At 34.7% G+C, this 18,579-nt stretch overlaps 2 protein-coding genes across 15 annotated transcripts in view; one reads left to right on the top strand and one right to left on the bottom strand.

Annotated features, from left to right (window-relative positions):
- Nucleotides 1-7,877, top strand: part of LOC136807203 (serine/threonine-protein kinase MARK1-like) — a 32,563-nt gene extending 24,686 nt beyond the window's left edge. For 2 of the 14 annotated variants that reach the window (XM_067063801.1, XM_067063795.1), the window contains 5 exons: nucleotides 47-209; nucleotides 530-657; nucleotides 1,002-1,127; nucleotides 1,433-1,624; nucleotides 5,081-6,616. In XM_067063801.1, the coding sequence (XP_066919902.1) occupies nucleotides 47-209; nucleotides 530-657; nucleotides 1,002-1,127; nucleotides 1,433-1,624; nucleotides 5,081-5,477 (1,006 nt within the window). In that variant the 3' untranslated portion in view covers nucleotides 5,478-6,616. Of the gene's footprint in view, nucleotides 1-46; nucleotides 210-526; nucleotides 658-1,001; nucleotides 1,128-1,432; nucleotides 1,625-1,868; nucleotides 1,911-5,080; nucleotides 6,617-7,039 lie in introns of those variants that run through there. The other 12 variants (XM_067063800.1, XM_067063794.1, XM_067063797.1 and 9 more) reach the window with 11 other exon arrangements.
- Nucleotides 7,878-15,238: 7,361 nt separating this feature from the next.
- LOC136807202 (RNA-binding protein Nova-1-like) lies at nucleotides 15,239-18,227 on the bottom strand. The gene is made up of 2 exons (XM_067063787.1): nucleotides 18,027-18,227; nucleotides 15,239-16,882 (listed from the first exon to the last, which is right to left on the bottom strand). Exons 1-2 carry the CDS (start codon nucleotides 18,160-18,162, stop codon nucleotides 15,783-15,785), a joined length of 1,236 nt encoding a protein of 411 aa, XP_066919888.1. The 5' UTR covers nucleotides 18,163-18,227; the 3' UTR covers nucleotides 15,239-15,782.
- Nucleotides 18,228-18,579: the final 352 nt, after the last annotated feature.

The raw sequence follows: 18,579 nt of genomic DNA, 5'->3' as shown, positions 1-18,579 counted from the left end.
TGAGTATTCTTTCTCACAAAACTCATTTTTTGAACTTTCACTTCAGGGCACCGTTGATAAACGATAAATCAAGCACGACGAACGGGGATAGGTCGAGTCGATCGACTGGCCGCACTACCGACCAAACCGGCAAGAATCCAAATGTCGCCGATATTCCCGACACGGAAACGCTCGATAAAACTCGGAACTCTTCCAAGGGATTACAACGTGTAAGTTTCTCGTCTTTTTTATTGAGCTTAACTTATTGTTCAGAAGCAGCTATAAAAAGCGTCTGAAACGCAGTGCACTCGAAGCAAAACAGCCTTTACCAGTTTACTACAGTATTATTTTAGATTGACTAAAACAACAAAGAAACACCGATTCTGATGTCCTTTTCATATACAAGTTTTCAATGTCTATTATCGGAAACGTAGTGCAAAATTCATTGTGCAGAAAAAAATCTCAAATAGATTAGTCGTGTCGTTTCCTGATAATCACATCGTTGCAAAAAAATAAAAAAATCTTCAGTCTTTTTCTTTGTTATTAGCAGAAAAGCGCACCATCAGGGCCTCAATCAAGAAGACATACGTATGGTCAAGATCGTGCACCAAAAAATGCAACATCGGTTCCTGAAAAGGCAACTGGTTCTGCGGGGCAAACTAATGGTGAAAGGGATAGGTATGTATCTTTTGTTATGTATCTTTTGTTCATTTAAAGGAGTTTGTATTTCAGATTTGTTTGTCACTTAAATAAGGTCCAGACAGTTTCCAGAACACAGGGTACTGAATATAGCTATTTTTGATATGCGTAAGTCAAGATGACGTCATATTTTCGAGCGGAAGCACCCGAAAAAAGCCGGATTTTCACCACCGTGTTTCTATTTTTAGTAATAGAGAGGTCAAATCCTGATTTTTTTTCGGGCGTTTCCCATACAAAAATTACTTATGCATATCAAGAATCACATGCTAGAAATTAAATAATTTTTGCTCAAGCCTCATTGGACATTTTGCTTTCTCTTTTAGCGATCTACCACAAGCGTCAAAATCGAAACAGAAAAATATGAACGATCGTTTATCTCCGACCAGGATATCACTACCACCTATCAATAAAAACGAAAGGAGGCACGACCATGAGTTCGGTAGACCAACGTAAGTGTTCTCCAGTTAAAGGACACCCTCGCAATGGCGGGTACTCTTAAAGATGATCTGATATTCAGATGGTGGATTGGCGGCCGCTAACGCTAACGCTAAAGATCTAAAGGAGCGGACCTTTATTATCCGGAAAATATTTTGGTTCGACCCGACAATTCTCGAAAACGAGGGTTGGGTTCAGGCCTCCCACTGCAATTTCCCGACCTTCAGAGCTTTAAGAAATTTCTACATCGACAGTTTTACAATCAAGTAAATTTGAAAGTATATTATCTTTTAAATACATTCCTTTTCTTTACTTTTAGTACTGCACCAGGCACAGGCCCACTGGATATCGGTGCCAGCCGAAACAACAAACTTCGAAGCACATATCACGGTTCAACCGGTCAGCGGAAAGCCAAAGTACCGGAAGAACGTAGCGTAGATACCAACAGTGCTGTAGCCAGCGGTCAACGAACCCCATGGTTATCCAAATTAAAAAGCCGGTTCAGTACTAGGTATGCCCCCCCCCCCAAAAGCTTAACCTATAGTGTAACTTTCCTGAAAGAAGCTTGCTTAATATGTATCTTTTGGAAGCTTTGAATACAAAATTGTTAGAAGTGAGCTTACTTCTCTAGATTTTTCTCAAGAAATTTTTATCCAACTCAAGTTTTCATACTTTTCGTGGCCATTATTTTTCCGTTTCTCCATTATTTTACGTTACTGTGAATTTATATAAAATTGACTCTTGAATTTTTATAGAATGTCTCGTGAAAATTTACTCAGCAAATTCAGGCGGCGTCGGTAAGTGTTTAACGGGACCGTCTTTCTCGCCCTACCGCCCGCGTTTTTCCCGCGTTTTTATGATTTTTTTACACGACACCGCGCGTCAAAATAGAATTTACACCTTTTTAATATCCATATCACGAAAAAAGCAAAACAAAAGCTTCAAGAAGTTAATGTTCTGTCGAAATGGCACATCATATATGCAATCTTTCTGTGGTGCAGTATTATATTAACTAAAAGTAAGTATTTCATGTAACACTTAATACCTTTTTAAAACGTTAAATCTCCATACTTCATAAATAAATACCTTTAGCGGGGGAGAGGTTTCCTGATATTTTTTTATGAATAGCTTCTCGAATTGCATGTAGTTCAGTCAAAGCAGACTAGTACTCTCTCCTTTTTTCTTCTACTTTTTTCTGTTATTTTGATATATTGTATCGCTATTCGTCTAAAACGAATTCTGCATAACGGAACTGATTTGATGATATACGGAACCCTCTCCTTCCCGTTTTAGGTTGGCAAAATTACTAAAACCCTTTAAACCAATATACACAAAAAAATTCACAATTCTGAGAAAAACTACTTGTCCCTTATCACAACTGACAGAGGTCGAGCTGAGCTGGTATGCATAAACTATTTGAATGGTATGTAAACTATTTGATTTTGTTAATTCTCCTCTTCACAATTGCTTGTTCGTGATGACGTTCTCAGATCTCTTAAACATATTGACAAGCTATTAAATATCACCACACGGTTTTTTTCTACTATCGATATTTTGACTGGAGATAACATTTCCTTATCTCAGTCTCGCTTTCTCTCTCAAGGACAAGTCAACTATTTTTCTTCTCCGTTACTGTATAATCAATCAATAACAACAACTTGATTAACAACATAAAAATCAACTAACATTTAATTTGAACACTTGCATTTTTTCCTTTTCTCTTTATAAAGACACTCTTTAGTACTATAAGCTGAGGTATCATGCTGCTAAGTCTTGTCTAATCATATCTCTGCTTTTAAAATTAATTCTGATTTTTCCTATTTTCCTCGTTACTCTCTACACATGAGACAGATTAACATTTTATAATTATTAAACGATTAACTTTGTTCGTTCTTGTACTGCAATCGCATTGTGGAGGTCATTATGGCTTCCAATTACTGCACACTAAATCACTTTAATTGCGCACCATTTGTATCTGATGAATTATTAGCACAAGGAAACTTTTCTTATTTAGTTACACAACGATATCAAATGATGTAACACTCAGATCGTCTAGTTTATGCCAATTAAACCATAGTTTATTATCGCACTTAAACACACGTATCATAAAGTTTTCAAATGCATTTTAAAGAACTAATCCAAGTAATATCTAACTAATTAATAAAGCCTTCCAGTGATAAGAGAATGTATTGTCTGAGAGCATTTCTGAGGTAAATTTCGGACTTGCTTACAGTGCCCGATAAAAACCTGCTTTAACAAGTACCGTAAGTTAGTCTAATGTCAACACCCCTCTTCTAATTTCGACACCTTTCTTTGGAGATAATAGGAAGGTCAGGATAACTGATATACAAAAAAATTTTTCCTCTCTGATCGCTCGCTATCAGCATTTCCGACCTTCCTATTATTCCTATCTCTAAAGAAGAGTATCGAAATTAGAAGAGGGATGTCGATATTAATTAGACCAACTTACGGTAGTTCAGAGCATTGAGTTTAAGGCCTTTGAGGGGCTAAAGAGGAATCTTAAAACTTTTTCAAGCAAAAAGAAGTAAAGATTTGCGTTGCATTCAGAATGACGGATTGCCCTTTCTTTTCTTTTTTTGCGGTGTATTTATTGAAGAAACTTGCTATTGGTTTTACTTTCAATATGTCGTTTGTGTAAAGACTTTGCGATGTGAGTCACGTGTTTTGGATGGGAAATAAATGGCTTGATTCGGGGCTTTGTTTAATGGTCCAGAAACTCACTAAATCTCTCAAATACATTCTCCGCTTTCTGGAAGGGAACCATTCTTAATTTCTGTAATTCGTAATAGAATAAATGCACATGAATTTATGCACTCTTGTACCTCGACAGAACATGTTTTAGCCGCACTCCCCTTTATTTATTTGTTCGTAGAAGTAGAACCTTAGTTTTGAAATATTTTGTCCGCCGGGAAGTTATTTTTATGAAACACTACCCTCTTTATCTTTCCATTCACATCAACAAAAGTTTTTTTTTTTAATTTGCGGCTGTTTTGAGTGTAAGATTTTCTAAGCATGTACGGAAAGAATTTTTTCAATTGCACGCATACACACGTTTACCACTAACAAAAAAAACTTCACAATTATAACCCAAAACCTTCCATTTGACTGACGATTTTCCCGAGACACGCTAACCAATCGAACCAAACACCTTTCTCATTTCCTGCCCCTATTCACAGACTTTTTACTATGATTGAAAAAAAGTTATAGAAATGACTTCCCTACACAAGTGAGACTGTTCTCAACCTTATTAAGCTCACGTTCTTTTGGAATTTCGGCTCGAACCAACAGTTACTATGCAAGGTCCTAAATCCGGCTTCTTTAGTTAAAGCCGACAGGCACAATCGACGAAAGTCAACTTTTTTTTATAATTAAGAAATCAAAAATCTTTTGGTAATGCATAGACGGGAACATTTGTAAACTTTTCCTGGGCGACAGACATGCTAAAAGTATTCCTGTAACTTTAAGGTTTCAATTCCATTATACGAAATTACTTGATCATTGATCGTGTCTTTGAGCTTTGAGAAGTTCCGTTAGATTTCGGGATTATTCACGGTACCGTTGCATTGCCAGAAAAATAACATTACACACAAGACATGAAAATGTCAAAGACGGGCTTAATACTAGAGAGCAGTCTCAATCATATATGATCGCATTGGGAGATGGACCTCAAAATACCTATTTACTGGAGCTCTTGAATACCTTTAAAAACTTATCGTTTTCATTTAGTTATCGTGAGGTGTTTGAGGAATCCTTCTTCATAAGGCGGTTTTACTTTTTATATAATCGAATCTCGTTAATTCAAACTCGAACAAGGAATCTCATTGGTTCGAATTACGGAGAGATTCGAATAAAAGAAGTTTGAATTAGCGAGAGCCCAATTTATTTTGCATTATGTGAAAAGCTACAAACCATTCTTCATGGAAATATCCCTTTTTTCTATCTTCAGACAATCGAATGTAGGAACGGGCGACAGTTCACCAAGCCCTCCAACCACACCACCCTCCACCAATTCCTTCGGACCTGGTTTCGACCGCATCAAACCACGCTCGCTTCGATTCACATGGAGTATGAAAACGACCAGTAACCTAGACGCCGAATCTGTCATCCATGAGATGAAACGCGTCCTTGATTTGAACATGTGTGACTATGAATGCAGAGACAAATATCTTTTATACTGTGGACACCGAAGCACCAAGAACAATAACACTCTAGTCCAATGGGAAATGGAGGTCTGTAAACTACCAAGACTTCACTTGAACGGCGTCCGCATGAAACGTATTCAAGGACCAGTAATTGATTTCAGGAATATCACATCGAAAATATCCAATGAAATGAATTTGTGAATGGATTGAATGTGTGTTTTTTTAAATCGGAATGTTGTTTCAATTTTTGGGGGATATGAGACATTTTGAAACGATATGATGAAATTGGCTCAAAAAGAAGAATAACGCGTCTATGAAGTCAAACTGGCAGCTCAGAAACAAGAGAGTCGACCTCATACCATCCATTTAATGTCGACTTCAATGGTTTTGTAACCTTCTAATCACTACATATCACTAAGGCGTTGACACACCTAAAGTTATTTCAGAAAGGTTTCTTTGAAACTTCAAAAAGACATGCTCAAACTCATAGATTTCAAGTTTGCAATTCGATTATGATTAGTTTTTCGTATCAGATGAAACTAACGACCTGACTCGGACAACACCTTAATCGTCAGATATTTGTGTACGCTTCTTGGTAATGACGTGCATCGAGAGTTATGCTTACGTGGTGCGATAATTTTGGAGCACATCTCTCCTATTTTTTCCACGAGATCCTGGTAATAGCTGGCTCATATCCAAGACTTTAGCATTTCTCTTATGCAAAGAAATTGCCAATAAGTTTGAAGCCTACGAAAATCATTGCAATAAAATCAATGCATAATGATATTTTTATTAACACTTTTTCTTTTTCGACTAAAAGATGTTCTATTTTCACAAAGTAACACTCAGTTGTCGATAGATTTCCAGAAATGCTTCTCCCTGGAAGTCCCAGCAATTATTTGACTGGATTTCTATCGACAATTAAGTCCAATTTCTGTAAAGTTTTATTTTTTTTCAAACCTGATAATGTTAATATTATTTTTTTCAAACAATTAGTATTTTATTGTTTCGCTTTCTTCGAGATAAACTCACTTTGATACTTCTAACGTAACGTCAGGATTGGTTTGAAAAATGCTTCAGCTTTCGTTTAAAAGTCGGCAATATGACTTTAACAGACACTTATACACGTAGCTTAATTCTATTTGGTTTTCCCCGATATTCTTCGGAAGCTGTCCGTGCAGGTTTTCTAATAGAATTATTAATATGAACAGACCACATCCATATGGACGTGGGGTTTGAGAATTTCCCGGTAACGTCAAGAATTGTAAATAATACGAAATCATTTTATTTTTTGTTATTTCGTGTGTATTATTAAGTTGTTGAAACTTTTCTTCACGCAACTTTTCTATGCTTTTCTTCTTTTACTTGAATTGGACTGAATTCCAATGAAGGTTTGTGAAAGATTATGATCATTATAGAATGGGTTCCAGTCGTTTCGAGAGTCAAAAATTGTCAGAATTAAGAAAAGTAAAATATTACTTGGAAAATCGCTGTTTTAGTTTCGGACGTATTTATTGATTTTTTTGGCGTTTTTGACTCTTGTTAACACGACTTAGACGTCTTCACTAAAGCTCTGTTGAATTTGCTGAGTAAATTTTCACCATTCTATTTCACCAGTCATTTTATTTACATTTTCATTTTTCTTTTCTTCCATTCAGCCGACCATTAGGTGACAACTAGTCAATGTATCATCAGGACACCCACGAAGAACATTTTAAACTATTTTCATTTCTTTATAAAAAAACCTTAATTTTTCGTTTAAGTCGATCACTTGGTGAGGAAGCTCAGCCAACGGGCAAACCGCGCTCGCTGCGCTTCACATGGAGTATGAAAACCACCAGTAGCATGGACCCGGCAGATATGATGGCGGAAATCAAACGCGTTCTCGACCTTAATGGATGCGACTATCAGCAGAGGGAGAAATTCTTGTTATTCTGTATACACGGAGACCCTTATGAGAGTTCACTTGTCCATTGGGAAATGGAAGTGTGTAAACTACCACGACTATCATTGAACGGTGTTCGCTTTAAGCGTATCTCTGGCTCTTCCATAGCATTTAAGAACATTGCGTCCAAAATTGCAAATGAGTTACAGCTATAGTATAAATGATGGAGTTTGACTGAACCCATCCCATTGATGTTGTTGTCAACTGCATTGTTTATATGACGGAGAAACCATGGTAACGTTTGTTTGGAAGTGTTTCAAAATGGCGGGGAAAGCTGTGTCGAAGGAATCCAATGATAATCAACATCTTCGTCGTCCAAGAGTAAACTCACTTCGTAGACGTTCTTCACACCGATTGAAGGCGCCACACTTTCCCAACTCAAGTTCAAAGTGAAACGAAACTATTCATTTTTTGGTATTATGTTGATATTTTCTTGTGACCGACGAATGATAAAGTTTACTAATAGACTGGACGAAAAACCACGAAAAAGAAGAGAATTGTATGGCGATACTACACACAGTACATGAAAATATTTGAATGTTCATCGAAGCTCATTTTAAATATAAGTCTAATAGTTATTGAATTGAAAGGAAAGCCAGAGAAGGGAGATGGAGTGGGATAAAAAATTGTTTCATGAAATGAAATGTAACTGGTGATATTTGTAAGAAACGTGTCGTTTGCTTATTCTTGATAAGCGTAAGTCAAGATTACGTCATTTTCCCTATCGGAAACACCTGAAAACACCGGTATTCAACCCCTGAGTGTTAATAAAAAATAGCAACACAGGGGTCAAATTCCGTTTATTCGGGTGTTTCCGATATGAAAAATGACGTAAACTTGACGCACGCATATCAAGAATTGCGTAGATAAACTGTAACCTAGATAAAGTGTTTGTTTATCAAGGGTCGAGTATTTCTGTGCTTGTCTCGTTTAATTTTCAAGGGTAATCTGCTACTTATGTTTCAGTGTGTTCAGAAAAAAAGCAGGGATGACAAAATGTACAGAATAATCGCCATTATTGTTTTTGAAGTGTTCATTCTTTTCCTCTTTCAAACAAACATCGGGTTAAAAGATTCTAGAATATTTGCAGTTTACACTATCTAATTCGACCTTCTTCTATTCAGTACGCTCCCTTATTCGATGAAAATCAAATTTTAGAGAGCGTCCACTGTATCCACAAGTTCTGTACTTTTATCTTCTGGACACATATGTCTCTATATTGATAAGTTAATATTGCAATGCTGGGATTAATATTTGGACAATAATGACGTATCATTCTGAAATTTCAAATTTCGTGTAAAATTTTACCTCAATCTTATCCGCTATAAGAATTTTCAGATGTCAAAAAAAAAGATGTTAATTTTAAAGTTGCTTTTGGCTAAGTTTTGGTAAATTCGCCACTTGATCCCTTCTCGGAATTTTTAAACGCTGTTTGATTTAACTAATGTGCGATAGCTTCAAAACATCATAATATGAGATATTTTGTACTTGTTATTAAAAGGAAGAATTTTAGGAGAATTATTTTCATTACTACTCTAGAAAATTTTGACATCGGACTGGTATTTGTCTGTTTAAAAAATTTCCTAGCTAGGTATCTAGTCTTTTTTTTTTCATTGATGATGAGTATATTTTGTTTTGCTCTAAAAAAACTTTTTTTTTTGTTAGTCTTTATAAATTAATTTTAAAAATCTAGGTCAAATTACATTTACTTAGTTTTTAAAACCGAGAGCGAGTTCACACTAAGGAATCCAGTGCAGGAAATTTATTTTTTAATTGCATTTTTTAGAAAGATTCCATCCCCTTCCTCCCTGTGTCAAGGTTACTTAGGTTGCGGTTGATTTTCGCAAGTCTGATTTAACAGTTTTGCAATTGTTGCACCTTTTTCGTGGGGAAATTTATTATGGAAATGATTGATTGTCATGCAAAAACTCACAATTCTCCTCATTGGTGCAAAGTTTATTTCAAGAGTTTCAAGAGTTTCAACAGATAGAAATTTTCAAAATAACTTTTTAAAATATCGATTCTATGTCATCCAATGCCCCCTTCCTCCTGTTTAGAACCCCACGGAAATCCCACAAAAGAATTTTTTAAAGAAATGGTAGATGTTTTTATTTATTATTATTATTGTACACGCCCGTGGAATTCGACAAGAACGAAGATGGCTGCCAAGAGAAATATCGAGCGATAAGTTAATTTTTTTTTCTTATGATATTAATTTACAAAAAACCCCTAATAATGTTTTTTTTCACCATAAATTTTGATTGTGAGCTATTATTTTTTAATATCTGTACTAAAGTAAATTAGCCCTCATTTTGTAAGTTTTTTTTTGCTTTCAACACAAATTCAGTCCCTATTTTTTTAAACCGATCAAAAAGGTGACCGTGTTTTGAATTTTAGAATTTTAAACTGAAAATGAGTACAAAAATCTCCCTTTTGGAATAAAACAGAACTAAGATAGTCATGATCGACTATATTCTTGGAATTTTATGTTAGAAATTTTATTTGGGAGGCCTTAGAAAGTAAAATTGCGATGCTCCTTTTTGATTGGTTGAAAAAAATAAACAAAACAATTACAACATTATAATTCTGACAACCAATAGGAAAATAGTTTTTTACGTTGCCAAAAAATAATATTAAGTTGTAACACCATTTATTTAATTTTGTAAACTATTGAATAAATATACGGGTGAAAGGTTTAAATACTCATGACTTTACATCTTTTTTTTGACCCGAATCGAGATCGGTCTTTTCCAGGAAAAAATTGAATATGGGGGGTGGAGGATATAACAATTTTCAGTGATTTACGCCCCCCCCCCGGACAAAGTGACTTCTGCCCCCGGACAACGGGTTTTACCCCCCGGACAGAGCAAATCTACCCCCCGGACAATATATCCTCCACCCCCTATGTATGGACATTTTCTGGAAGAGCCCATTCTAAGACCTGATTTCAGCAAATTTTATAATTATAACCAAAATCTTCCGAGAGTTTTGTAACCAAACATTTTTTGTCCTTTCGTCAGAATACACTCTTCTCGAGATGCATAAATTTATTGTTGTCCTCGTTTTCAAACAGATTTCATTGCTATAAAATTACATATTCACAATGATAATTGTGTTGTTTACACCTCATGAGACATTATGAATTTCAAGTACTTTTGTTTTAGAGTTAATGTTTTTGGGAATTTAAATTGGTTTAAATGTATAATTTCATAGCAATGAAATCTGTTTGAAAACGAGGACAGCAATAAATTTATGCATCTCGAGAAAAGTGTATTCATATCCAAAATCCATCGTCAAGAATCTTTCCCCTTAAAATTTTCGTTAACAATCTTTTTTACAATATCTCTTTTTTTCAAAATCATTCGTAAGAATTTCATATTCCAAAATCTTTAGTCAAGAATTTTATGTTTCGAAATCTCTCGTCAAAATCATTTCTTGCAATTTTATTTCCAAAGCCATTCGTCAAGGATTTTACTGAATTATTTCGTCAGCGTTTTATACCTTAAGTGTATTAATTTGACGGATTTTACCAAAAACCCGCCAGATTTAATCCCCGCCCAAGATTAATACACTTAAATACTTATCAAAAAAATTGTTTTCAATCATTTTCTAAAATTTTCGTCAAGGATTTAATATATTTTGGAATCTCTCGTCAGAATTTTATGTCAAAAAATCTCTCTCATGGGCGGCCCCGGCGAGCCATTTTGAGTGAGGGGGCCAACATTTTGGGAAAAATTTACACCCTCAAAACACCTTTAAACGATATCTAATTGGGGAGAATAATAGTTTTTGTGGTTTGATTTGGTTTCAAACCAGCTTAAAATAGTAACTCTTAAAAACGTATGACATGGTCTACTAAAAAGTGGGGGGGGGGCGGCATGGACCCCCTGGTCCCCCCCCCTTGACGGGGCCCACGTCTCTTCATTCAATTCAAACTTGTCACCAAAATCTTTCGTCAGAATTTTTTTTTTCAAAAAATCTTTTTTTACAAATTTTCCACATTTCTATCACTTTTGTCGATAATTTTATATTTCGGAATTTTTCGTCAAAATTTGTTATATCTAACAATCTTTCGTCGGAATTTTAAACCAAAAAACTCTTTCGTCACACGATTTCATACCATAAAATCTTTCGTCAGAATTGTATACCATACTATAAAATCTTTCGTCAGAATTTCATACCATAAAATCTTTCGTCAGAATTTTATTCATCCAATAATCTTTCGTCATATAGAATTTAATATTAAAAAATCTTTCGTCAGAATTTTATTTATCCAATAATCTTTCGTCAGAATTTTATTCATCCAATAATCTTTCGTCAGAATTTAATATTAAATAATCTTTCGTCAGAATTTTATTTATCCAATAATCTTTCGTCAGAATTTTATTCATCAAAATATATCTTCGTCAGAATTTAATATTAAATAATCTTTCGTCAGAATTTTATTTATCCAATAATCTTTCATCAGAATTTTATTCATCCAATAATCTTTCGTCAGAATTTCATACCACAAATCTTTCGTCAGAATTTCATACCAAAAAATCTCTCGTCAGAATTTTATTTATCTAATAATCTTTCGTCAGAATTTCATACCAAAGAATCTTTCGTCAGAATTTTATTTATCCAATAATCTTTCATCAGAATTTTATTCATCCAATAATCTTTCGTCAGAATTTCATACCACAAATCTTTCGTCAGAATTTCATACCAAAAAATCTCTCGTCAGAATTTTATTTATCTAATAATCTTTCGTCAGAATTTTATACCAAAGAATCTTTCGTCAGAATTTTATTTATCCAATAATCTTTCGTCAGAATTTTATTCATCCAATAATCTTTCGTCAGAATTTAATATTAAATAATCTTTCGTCAGAATTTTATTTATCCAATAATCTTTCGCCAGAATTTTATTCATCCAATAATCTTTCGTCAGAATTTCATACCACAAATCTTTCGTCAGAATTTTATTCATCCAATAATCTTTCGTCAGAATTTAATATTAAAAAATCTTTCGCCAGAATTTTATTTATCCAATAATCTTTCATCAGAATTTTTTTTATCCAATAATCTTTCGTCAGAATTTTCTTCATCCAATAATCTTTCGTCAGAATTTTATATTCAAAAATCTTTCGTCAGAATTTTTATATCAAAATCTTTTGTCAAAATAGTTTGAATATAGTTGAAAATAGTTAGAAGTCCATTTTGAGAACCTTTATAAAATTAAGTCAAATTTTTTTTCTCCAAAATCTTTCGTCAGAATTTTATATAATTCTCTCGTCAAAATCTTTCGTCCGAGTATTGTATAAAAAATATTTTCTCCCCGATCCTTCGTCAAAATCTCTCGATAATTTCCCCTCAATCTAAAATCTTTCGTCAAGTCGAGAATTTTATATTTTATATATATTTCGAAATTCTTCCGTCAGATTCTTCAACTCTCGCTAAGTTACGGCCGGGGGCTAAAAATCGATTACTCCAGGAATATTGATCCAAATTACTTCAAATTTTGAATGGAGATTTTTTCTTTGGAAATCCTTTTGTCAATTTTTCTTTTTGTTAATTTTCGGAAAACTGACTTTCATCAAAAATTTTCGTTTTAAATCTTGTTTTGAAAATCTTTTCCCTGGCTCGTTCACATAAAAAGTGCAATATCTGCAGTCTGGTCACAGTCTTGACATTCTAATTCAATTTAATCAGAGATTAGAATTACTACAGAGTACGAGAGAGTTTACTGTACCTTAAGGAAACTAATTTTTGCGGGAACTTAATTTCGATTTTTAGGCGGTTTTTCGGCAAAACTGTGAAAATTAGAACCTGCGAATCACAAATTGACCATTTTTCATAAAAAAAATTGAAAAAATTCCTGGGGAAATGGAAAAAATTTGTCCAAAATAGGGCAAAACCGCGAAAATTAATTCCTGCGAAATGCGATTATTTCGAATTTGTTTTGGACCGCAAAAATTAGTTACACCGCTAAAATTGGTTCCCTTAGCCTTAAGGTAAGGTATATCCAAAGAGACTATTTACCGGGGGCATCAGAAGCAAAATGAAATTTTGTGATAGATAAAGAAGTTAATGATTTTTGGATTTAGGCCCAGAATAACAAGGTCATATTGGCCCAAGTTAACTGAAAAATTTTGGAGAGCAAAAATGATCATACAGTGGAACTCGAATGTCTCCTTAGCTCGGGCAAGTTCCAAGGTCCTTTCAGTTAAAAATGGCTCATAACAAACCAACCTCGTCCCCATGACGATTTGCTTTTATATAGGATACGCCCCCGTACCCTTCGCCCAGGGTAGTGCAGGTATCTCAAATCTGTTCCACGGAGGGGAGGGTACTCAAGTTGAAAAATGGGTGCTGGGTATGTGAGAGGCATCATAAGGGTCCCTTATTCACATCTTCGAAAGTCCTTCAAAGGGGTACAGAAATCATTAAAAAGCAACGGAGTCTATATAAGGGTTCCAAAATAAAAAAAATAAAAAATAAACTCCCTCAAAGGATCATAAGCTCTTGGAATTTGGGCTAGGATTTGAAAATTTTGGCTGAAATACAAATAGTCTCTCTAAATAAGGGTGGCAAAAACGTCAAAAATAGCAATTGTCTCTCTAAGGGGTCGATTTTTGAACTTTGTCATCTCGCAAACCTAGTATCCCCGGGTCTGTTCCAAAAAATTGACAGTCCGCACATTTTGATACATTACTCTTGAAGGCGAAAATATATGATTAAAAGTAAGACCTCGTAAGGAAAGATAGTCTTAAGCGCATGATTTTAATTTTCGAAAATTCCGATATTGAAGATTTTTTCCTACTTGATCGAAAATTTTGAATTTATTCGTTCTAAGAGATCTTTTCTGAAAATTTGAACTTCGTTGATTTCAGATAGGTTCTCAGATTTTTCTTGGATCATAAATTACAGCCCTCTAAAGTTATGGCTGATTTTGGTAATTTTTAATCATTTTGGTCTACTTTAATTTTTGATCTAAAACGGAAATGAAAAATCTGAAAATATATTTGAAAGCAGTAAAGTTTAGAAAAGTATAAACTCAACAAGTTTGATCAGGTAAAATTTTTGAAGGATTCTGAAGTCTTAAAATCATCCGCTTACGATTATCTTTTCAACGAGGTCCTACTTTTAATTAAATCTTCCCTCTTTTAAAAGCAATGTGTCAAAATATGTTAAGTGCCAATTTTATTAGAACAGACTAGAAGCGAAATTTCTAGTCCCAGGGTTATTATCACTAACTTTAAATCCTCCCGCTTTTATCAGAGAACTTGGACCAGGTCAATTTTAACATGAACACATGAAAATGTAATGTAAATGTTTATGATTGAAAACATGAGTGGACGAATGAAGAAACATGAAGTGGAACACTAAGAATGGAAAGTTACTATGTCACGAATATGATTGGTTAATAATATTTTTGTCGTTTGAGAAAAAAATGTTGATTATAATAATGAAGAAATCGAAAAAAAATGACTTCGATGAAAAACACGATATTTGGAAACCATTCAAAAAGAAGTATACCCCTTTTAAGTTGGGTGGGGTCCACTTCTTAGACACGACGGAAGCTTTTTGAATCCGACTCCATTAATGACGGCAATTTTACCGACGACGAAGGGAGTTTGAGAATGTTTAGAAAAAATCTGCCGCAATCGGTGGGTCGTGCCTGCCTTTAAATAAATGACTTGGGGCTGAAGGGCCCTGGGCACTGAACATGCCATTTGAATAGTTTGTTCGGAGACGTACTTTTTGAATGGTTCTCTTTTAAATGATATATGAAATGAACTGTTAATATACTAATGAAAATATGGAGAAAAACACAATAATGTAATGTTTTTTGTTATAATAGAATGTGCTTTCACGCATGCAACAAAATATAACATTCATGCAATGTTTGATTTGGTTACGTAATGGTTACGTAGTGCAAAATGACGGTGCATTTACAGGTCACGTGATGTCGTGGTGATGGTTCATTGGATTTGTGTGATAGAGGTAGGTAAGATGGTAGGAGGATGGGAGCATTTTAATGTGAAATGCTTTTTGAAAGCTGAATTTTTTTTTTCAGTTTAGCGTGTACTGCATGAACACAAATTCTAAAAATGCGTAAAAATATGAACAAATAAAGGTTTTTTATGAATAAAAAATGTTACTATAATGAAACAGACATGATGCTAGTCAAATAATTTTATTTACATGAAGATATGTCGACGCGAGACCTCATGAGGAAAAGGAAATTGCAAGATGTATAGTTTTTGGAGTTCAATTCTTTAACTTCGAGGGTGTATATTTGACTAGCATCATGACACGATATGAAGAAATATAATAAAAAAAATCGTTTTTATGAAATATAGTTTTTTTGATAGTTTTGTTTTGTTGATTGATGACGTTCAAGTCACGTGACGGCAACAACGATGACGTAAACGAGTGAACAAAATATGAAGAAGAAACAGTGGAGAAAATGAAAGGTAGCGAGCGACATGACAGGTATGATGGATAGTTTGTCTCAAAAAAAGGAATATACAAGAATAACAACGAGAGGGGTAAGGGAACTAAAGACAAGAGAAATCAATGCCTTTGTATTCCTGAAGCGAGCTCACTCTCCGCTTGAACTATCTTCTGATTTATAAGAAAGTATGCAATCTGAGTTTGATTTACATCGCCTTGAATGGTCAAAATACGATCTGTAGTTCCCGGTGCAAAATCGTTCTTGGCTGAAAACTGGATTTTAGCACCACTGAACTGGATAAATTCGTGTACAGTTTTTCCTTGCTTGCCGAGTATAGCACCGACTAGGATGTCAGGGATTTCCATTTGTATTGTGACTTGAGTTTTAATACTTGCTACTAGGCTACCCATAGTGGTGGCACCTGTTAAAGCAGCTAGAGATGTAGTGCCTGGTATCCCAGCTGTTAGTCCTGACATGGTGCTACTTAAACCTAATTGGTTGGCAAGTCCGCTTTGTTGCAATGCAGAAATAGGATTTTGAGCAATTGACGATAAGATATTTTGACTTGTTTTCATCGAATGTTGACTTTGCAAACTTCCGATAACTGATTGAAGTGATGAGACACCACCAAGGGTGACTGGACCCATTTCCAAATGTTTATTACCGTATCCGTTACGTACTTGCGTCGAAGAATACGTCAAATTCTTATTTGCCATATTTTCAGCGTCGGCTGCTACCTTGGCAACAACTTTCTGCGCAGCCTCGATCCGTTGATCCGTATTTCCACTTATCGTGATAATCCGTTCGCCCGGTACTTTAGCTTCGTCACGTCCGGAAATCATTATTTTAGCTCCCGTTTCTTCCTGCAGGGCCTTGATGGTGGACCCACCTCGGCCGATCACAAGTCCAGCTGTGGCATTCGGAACGACTATTTTGACTTTTTGTCCGCGTTCTTCATCCCGTAATTTAGCCCCAGGCCCCTCGGTCGCGTCAATGTGCACTTTATCAATAATGTAGTTATTCAGGTCGATAATTTGATTGACTTCGCCAGTTAAAACGACAATTCTTTCCTCAGTGCCGGGATAAAACTCTCTGCTCGGCGACAACCTGATTTTGGCACCATATTGAGACTGTAAATCACCTATGTTTGTGCCTCCTTTTCCAATGATGGCGCCCGCAGCGTAATTCGGGATCAAAATCTTCAGTAATGGTAGCGCTTCTGTAAAGGAAAGAAAACAAAAGAATGATGTTTATTTATTGAAGGAATTGAAGTTAAGTAGGAAAAACAAGTTATTGGGATGAAAAAGTTATTGAAACAGTTAAGATAAATATTGTGGAAGGCCTAATATCCTGTTACGACAAGGTTTCAACTTAGCAGCGACCAATTTTGACTAGGATTTAATAGAAAGTGACAAATCAAGACAACTAATGCAAATAAATTAGAATGAGTGACGGAAGTTAATATCGTTTTATAAGGTTCATTGATGATCATTCCATCTAGGTAGATGAGCCTACATAGAATGACCTGTAAATTATCCTTTAATTTATGCCGTGCATAAAAACCTGTCCACATAAAATTGCATGATGTAAAATATAATTGCACGATTTTGTGATTTTATTCAATTTTTGAATGATTTGATTGAGAGAAAGACACTATTTTCTAACCAAAATGAAAAAAAAGAGAGCAATAATTCTCTTTAAGCTTCAAAACATTGATCAGAAAACCTCTTACTGCCAAAGAATTTAGCTTATTGTTCAATCTGCTATTCAAAGATAAAAGCTGCCCTACAGGCCGCACCTAGAATTCGTAATTCAGTGAGAAATAAGAATATTTTCCTTCCCTTGTTATTGTTAGCATATCGATGATTTCAAGTAATTCGGAAAAGTTGAGCAAAATTTGAGAAAATTAAGTTTAAATCTATCAATTTAAAGTTTGATTTTATACTTTGATGGTCAACATGACAATTCTAATAGGTTTTAATACGGAATCAAAGACATAATTTTATTGGATTAGGTACCCATTATCCAGATAATTCAATTAACGCAGCATTCATAACTTCTGTAATCAGTTATAAGATCATCTTGCTGACTTTTATGTAGACACAGACCTTGAACTGTGACTATATTTCCTGACCTTATCTGAGGTCAAGATTGTTTTACTCGTTCATATTCATGCTTCTTAGATGAATTTAGTTCAAACTAAAAACCTTGCCAAATCTTGAACGTGAACAAGAAACAATAGAAGCTTGTAGGAGGAATCGACTAGGAAAAAATAGCTGACATATGCAGTGGCAGCTACAAATAGACCAAACTATAGTTTCCAAATAGTTTTCCCAAGTTAAAGAAGAATAAAATATAAATACCAGTCGAGCTTGTTGGACTCTGTCTCTTTGATCGCGGTCTGTCATTTTCATTTGTCTCTGTACTTTCTGTATGTGATCTTTTACGCGTTGAAAACACATTATTCTCCAAGACGTCAGCCATGTTGAGTAAGTTCATTAAACCGACGATTTATAATGTTTCCAATCTATAGTACTCTCTCTTGTGTTTTATAGTACGTCTAAAAATATATAAAAAGAACATAAAGCCAGATTAGAAATCAAGTAAAAGTTTATTCAAAAAACAAAAATAAACCACTCCAGAGCTAAGCAACGCTGTTGTGCTTTCATTACGAGAGCTTAGAAATGGTTTGTTGTGACTAGAGATCAGAGAAAGTGCTTCGGCTTTTTAGAAATGTTCTCAAAAATACTCGAAAGCACAACATGGCAGAGACCCCAGGAAAGGTTTAACTGTTTAAAACGCAGCAAACAGCCGAACAACCATATCTTACGAATGAAGAAATTGAAACTAAACTGAATATAAGAACAGAGTAAATTAGCAGTTTGAAAAGAAAACATTAACAAACAAAATATTATG

The sequence above is a fragment of the Clytia hemisphaerica genome, unplaced genomic scaffold (genome assembly GCF_902728285.1).
Source record: "Clytia hemisphaerica strain Z4C2 unplaced genomic scaffold, Clytia hemisphaerica genome assembly, whole genome shotgun sequence".
Classification (NCBI taxonomy): domain Eukaryota; kingdom Metazoa; phylum Cnidaria; class Hydrozoa; order Leptothecata; family Clytiidae; genus Clytia; species Clytia hemisphaerica.
Note: the sequence above shows the minus strand (reverse complement) of the source record. Positions and strands in the feature narration are given on the sequence as shown.

Excerpts from the sequence above, each read along its gene's own strand:
- LOC136807202 (XM_067063787.1), bottom strand. The coding sequence starts at position 18,162 with ATGAACTTACTCAACATGGCTGACGTCTTGGAGAATAATGTGTTTTCA. Across the intron at positions 16,883-18,026 it reads GAGTCCAACAAGCTCGACTG|AAGCGCTACCATTACTGAAG; the intron begins GTATTTATATTT and ends TTTCCTTTACAG.